This window comes from Arachis ipaensis, chromosome B9 (genome assembly GCF_059453495.1).
Source record: "Arachis ipaensis isolate K30076 ecotype BB chromosome B9, ASM5945349v1, whole genome shotgun sequence".
NCBI classification, from domain to species: Eukaryota; Viridiplantae; Streptophyta; class Magnoliopsida; order Fabales; family Fabaceae; genus Arachis; species Arachis ipaensis.
This window is the reverse complement of record NC_142444.1, coordinates 144,857,385-144,863,619: the sequence shown is the minus strand read 5'-3', so window position 1 is coordinate 144,863,619 and position 6,235 is coordinate 144,857,385. Positions and strand designations below refer to the sequence as shown.

The following is a 6,235-nucleotide window of genomic DNA, read 5'->3' as shown; positions in this document are numbered from 1 at the left end:
AATTTTATACTTTGTTTACGAGGAGTTACCTAACAACCAGGAGATTCGTACTCAAGGATAAAATTTATATATGTATTTGATACATGGAATGAATTAATTTTTACTTGAACCTAGACAACCTAAGGGTATAAAATATAATTCAATTAAATAATAACCTGACAACCAGGTAATTATTTGGGATTAAAATTGTATGTGATACATTTAATCATCTGTTTAAAAATGTATGAGTAATGACTTGACAACCAAGATACTAATTCATGATTTTAAATATTTTTTTTAACACTTAATTTAAGAAATAAAGATTTCTTAATTTTCTATAATAATAATTATTGTAGAAAGTGTTATTTGTATGTGTGAATACGTACTTATATTTGTTTTTTCCTTTTAGATTCATGAATAATATGTCTACTCTATCACTGCGTGGCATATTTGAAAATAACAAATTGGCTGGAGCCAATTATGATGATTAGTATCGTAATTTAAGAATTGTTCTTATGCATGAAAGGTTAATTGATATAATCGATAAGCCTGCTGTAATGGTCCCAGTTCCTAAAGAGGATGGAAGTATTGATAATAAGGCAACCAAGGCTTATGAGAAGTACTTGGAAAATTGTCTTACTGCCAAATGCATTATTCTGGCATCCATGGGTTCTGATCTTCAGAGGCAACATCAGGATACGGATCCACCAACTATTGTTGAACATCTTAAGAAGATATATGGTGCACAAAGTAAGACGGCCCGATATCAATTGTCCAAAACTTTGTTTAGATCCACACTTGATGTGGACTCTCCTGTTGGACCCCATGTTCTTAAGATGATTGATCTTATTGAACAACTTGAGAAGTTGGGATGCAAATTGGGCAAAAAACTTTCACAAGATTTGATCTTGCAATCTCTTCGAGAAACTTTTTCACAATTCATTGTTAGTTTTAATATGATTAAAGTAAGCTGTGATCTTCATGAAATGCTCAACATGCTAATTGATTATGAGAATTAAATTGCATATGAGAAAAAGAAAGGAGTTGCTATGGTAGTTGGCATCTCTTCTAAGAAGAAAGAAAAGTTGAAAGCAAAAGGAAATGGAAAGAATAATTTTAAAAGAGAACCATGACACCTAAGGGTGGTGTGATCAAATCCAAGGGCAAACAAGAAAAAGCTGACAAAAATGATGCTGAATGCTTTTATTGTAAAGGCAAAGGTCATTGGAAAAGAAACTGCAAGGAGTACCTTGCTTCTTTGAAAACCAAAGAGGAAGGTAAGACATGCTTGAAAATAGTTTTCCTGATTTCTTTAGCTACTATTAATTCTTCTATATGGGTATTAGATACCGGAAGTGCTCATAATATTTACAATTCGTTGCAGGGACTACGAGTAAGTAGATGGCTGAAGAAGGGAGAAACTTACCTTCAAGTCGGGAACAGAGCAAATGTTGCTGCTGTAACTATAGGATCTATTTCTTTAGCAATGCCTACGGGCAAGACATTAATATTGGAGAATTGTCATTATGTTCCTAATTTTGTTGCAAATATTATTTCTGTTTCTATGTTGGACAAACGTGGTTTTTATTTTAATATTAAAAATGGCATTTGTTCTACTTATTATGGTGATGACTTATACGTAAATGGCTATCTCCAATATGGCATTTATATTCTTTCCGATTTAAATGGTAATTCTGTCATGCATGTTTCTACTCTCAAAAAAGAGAGGAATAATCAAGTAAATGAACCATATCTTTGGCATTGTAGACTTGGTCATATAGGAGAAAAAAGGATTTCTAAGTTACATAAAGAAGGTTACCTTAACAAATATGATTATGAATCATATGTAACTTGTGAATCCTGTCTCAAAGGAAAAATGACCAAAACTCCATTTATGGGACATGGAGAAAGGGCTACAGAATTATTGGCACTAATACATACAGATGTTTGTGGACCAATGAAAATTCAAGCCAAAGGAGGATATTCCTATTTTATCACTTTCACTGATGATATGTCTAGATATGGCTTTGTGCATCTTATGAAACACAAATCTGAGTCATTTGAAATGTTCAAAATTTTTCGCAGGGAAGTTGAAAATCAAACAGGTAAAAGCATTAAGGTGCTTAGATCTGATAGAGGAAGAGAATATTTAAATGATAATTTTCTTGAGTACTTAAATAAAAATGGGATTCTTTCTCAATGGACACCTCCTGGTACTCCACAACACAATGGTATTTCAGAAAGGAGGAATCGAACTCTATTAGATATGGTTCGATCCATGATGGATTTTACTGATCTTCCATTGAATTTATGGGGCTATGCTTTAGAAACAGCAGCATATTTACTAAATAAAGACCCACTAAAGCAGTTTCTTCAACACCATATGAGATATGAAAAGGACGAAAACCAAATCTCAAGCACATTAGAGTTTGGGGATGTCCCAGCATATGTTAAGAAATTGCAAAGTAATAAACTTGATGCTAGGTCCGATAAATGTAGATTAATTGGTTACCCTAAAGAAACAATGGGTTATTATTTCTATCACCCTTCTGATCATAAAGTGTTTGTGGCAAGAGGTGGAACCTTTTTAGAAAAGGAATTTCTTTCTGAAGGAAGACAAGAAGAAGAAATAGAACTTGATGAAGTTCAAGAAATCAATGAAATAGTACAAGCTCAAGAATATGAAATTCAAGTTGAGCAACCAACTTTGGATGTATTCAAACTAACACCAAATTTATCATCTTCAAGAGTTGAGGATAACGAACCAATAATAGTTCAAAGAGAGATTAATGAACCAATCCTTGAACTACCTTTGGAAGTGGTTCAACAACCTCCAAATTTGGTACAAGAACTACCTCTTCGACGATCCACAAGAGAACATCGTCCACCACTAAGGCTAAACATAATGGTGCAAGATGATGTGGAAAATGGGATCGATTATGATGATAATGATCCTAAGACTTATGAAGAGGCAATGTAGAGTTCCCAAAGTCTAAAATGGCAGAGTGCCATGAAATCCGAAATAGAGTCTATGAGGATCAACAATGTTTGGACTTTGGTTGAACCCTCAAAAAACATAAAACTTATTAGTTGCAAATGGGTTTACAAGAAAAAGATTGGAGCAGATGGTAAAGTAGAGACCTATAAAGCCCGTCTAGTTGCCAAGGGATACCGTCAAAAGGAGGGAATAAATTATGAAGAAATATTTTCTCCTGTGGCAGTGCTCAAATCTATTCGGATTCTACTTGCTATAGCAGCATACTATGATTATGAAATATGGCAAACAGATGTGAAAACAACTTTTCTTAATGGAGAACTCAAAGAGAAAGTGTACATGACACAACCTGAAGGTTTCACACTTCAGTCTGATCATAGTAAAGTTTGTAAGCTGCAACGCGCCATTTATGGGTTAAAGCAAGCTTCTAGAAGTTGGAACATTTGCTTTAATAAGACAATCGAAAAGTTCGATTTTATCCGGTGTGAAGGGGATCCTTGCATATAAAAAAAGTTTAGTGGGAGTACAGTCATTTTCTTAGTACTCTATGTTGATGACATATTACTAATAGGAAATGATGTACCAGCATTGCAAAATACCAAAATTTGGCTATCTCAACAATTCTCCATGAAAGATTTGGGAGAAGCGGCCTATATTCTAGGAATAAAGATCTATAGAGATAGATCTAAAAGGTTGCTCGGACTCTCACAATCTATGTACATTGATACCATATTGAAAAGGTATAACATGAAAAACTCCAAAAAGGGTTATTTACCAATAGGCACTGGAATTACTCTCAGTAGAAATGATTGTCCTAAAACTTCTGAAGAGAGAGTACGCATGAGTAGAATACCATATGCTAGTGCAGTGGGAGCTATCATGTATACCATGACATGTACACGTCCTGATGTCGCATATGCGCTAGGAGTAGCCAGTCGATATCAGGCAAATCCTGGTGAGGAACATTGGAAGGTGGTTAAATCCATTCTTAAATATTTAAGAAGAACCAAGGACCAATTCCTCATCTATGGAGATTCTGAACTTATACCAAAAGGATTCACTGACGCAAGTTTTGCCTCAGACAAAGATGATAGCAAATCTACTTCAGGTTATGTTTTCACCTTAAACGGTGGTGCAGTGAGTTGGAAAAGTTCCAAACAAGCTACTGTAGCAGATTCAACAACTGAAGCTGAGTACATAGCAGCAAGTGAGGCTGCTAAAGAAGCTGTGTGGATGAAGAAGTTTATAAACGAGCTTGGTGTGGTGCCTTCAATTAAAGAATCACTTCCATTACTGTGCGACAATAATGGAGCCATTGCACAAGCAGAAGAGCCAAGATCACATAAAAAATCTAAGCATATCTTGAGAAGGTATCATTTGATAAGAGAGATCGTTGAACGTGGAGACGTTGAAATTCAAAAGGTTGCTGGGAAGGATAATGCAGCAGACCCATTCACTAAGGCACTTGGATCAAAAGAGTTTGATAAGCACATGTGGGAATTGGGATTGAAATATATGACTGATTGGCTCTAGTGCAAGTGGGAGATTTTGTTGGAAATACATGTATGCCCTAGATCCAATATGTCATTGGCTCTAGTACAAGTGGGAGATTTTTGGAGATAAGTGTGTATGTCCAACAAAATACTATTGTGAATTATTATTATTATTATTTCTTTTTATAAGAATAAACTTTTATAATTTATGATAGTGTCCTTAATTAAAATTAGAAACGAATAATTACGATAGGGATCGTAATAATGAGATATACGTTTTTTGAGTACTTTTAATTTAAATTGTTCTTAATCGTAGAATCACTAAAAATGGGACATTAGTGATTTGGATAGATTAATATATATATATATATATATATATATATATATATATATATATATATATATATAATAGTCTTCATTGGATGAAGATTAATAGATCTCATTTATTAAATTATATATATAAATGATATATATAGAGATATAACCATTAAACTGACTCACTCTAAGAATTCCTAATAGTTATAGTTACCGTATATTTGTCAATAGGATATTCTTATGATGAACATAATATTAGAATTTTCCTTTGACCTGCGACTATCATAGTAATTGATAATGTATTTGTTATACTTTGATTCCGGACACCTAACACCCTACGGTGTTAGTTGAATAGACATTGGGTATGATTTAAATACTTGTAGAATTAATGATTAGTAAAAATGGAATCCATCAACTATGGTAATGAGTTTGAGCTCTACGATTATAATGAATGAAATAAACAATACCTTGGCCAAGGGGTTTGAATGAATTAAGAAATGAGTTTCTTAAGTCATTCATAATTCATTATAATAATGGTTACAAGTTAGAGTTTGACAATCAAACCGTACTCTAAAAGTTAGCCAAGAGCTGAAAAAATGGAAGGAGTTGTATTTTTTTTGTTCATCTTGGGTTCTTAGTAAAAATATTATTACTTCATACTATCGGGTTGTTAAAAAAAATACAAACTAATACAAACTATCTTGGGTTCTTGCTCTTCCATCTTCTAAAAATATTATATACGCCATATCTAATACAATCTAATACAAACTATATATAAATTTTGGATTTCGTGAAATCTATAAGGTTCTAAAAATCAGACCGGTCATCAAACCGCTCTAGTTACTGGTTTCGTTGGTTTACTGGTCTAACCGGTCTAACCGATGGTTTAACCAGAAAAATCGTTTTAGAATAAAATAATAAATAAATTATAAATAAACATCCTAAAATATCTTCCAAATTTAAAACACTACACAAAAAATACAACTCCTTCATATCTTGGGTTCTTGCTCTTCCATCTTCTAAATATCACACAATCACAGTGTCATAACAAAACAGCAGCATAACAACAACAGCAGCTTAACAAGTCACTAATCACAATGAAAAATAAAAAAAATCCTCAACAAAACCATATCTAAATTCTGCCTACAACATTCAATAATATTGTAACAAACAAATTAGGAGCCATCAGAACCAGTAAAACACTATTAGTAACTGCCATCAAAACTGGTAAAACACTGTCAGCAACTGCCATCAGAACCAGTAAAACACTATCAGTAACTGCCATCAGAACCATATATACAGAACCATACAATTAGAACCATACATAAAAATTTGTAAATTTGTAAAATTTCCACCATTAGCAACCAGCAAATACAAGACAGAACCAAAAGAAGAATTGAAGAACCAACCTTCAGAACCAAACTTGAAACAGTTGAAACCAAGACCGAAGCAG

General features: G+C 33.3%; 1 protein-coding gene across 1 annotated transcript; it reads left to right on the top strand.

Annotated features, from left to right (window-relative positions):
* Positions 1-536: 536 nt before the first annotated feature.
* On the top strand, positions 537-998 carry LOC110266946 (uncharacterized). The gene has a single exon (XM_021112037.1). The coding sequence runs from the start codon at positions 537-539 to the stop codon at positions 996-998; it is 462 nt and encodes a 153-aa protein (XP_020967696.1).
* Positions 999-6,235: the final 5,237 nt, after the last annotated feature.

Excerpts from the sequence above, each read along its gene's own strand:
- LOC110266946 (XM_021112037.1), top strand. The coding sequence starts at position 537 with ATGGTCCCAGTTCCTAAAGAGGATGGAAGTATTGATAATAAGGCAACC.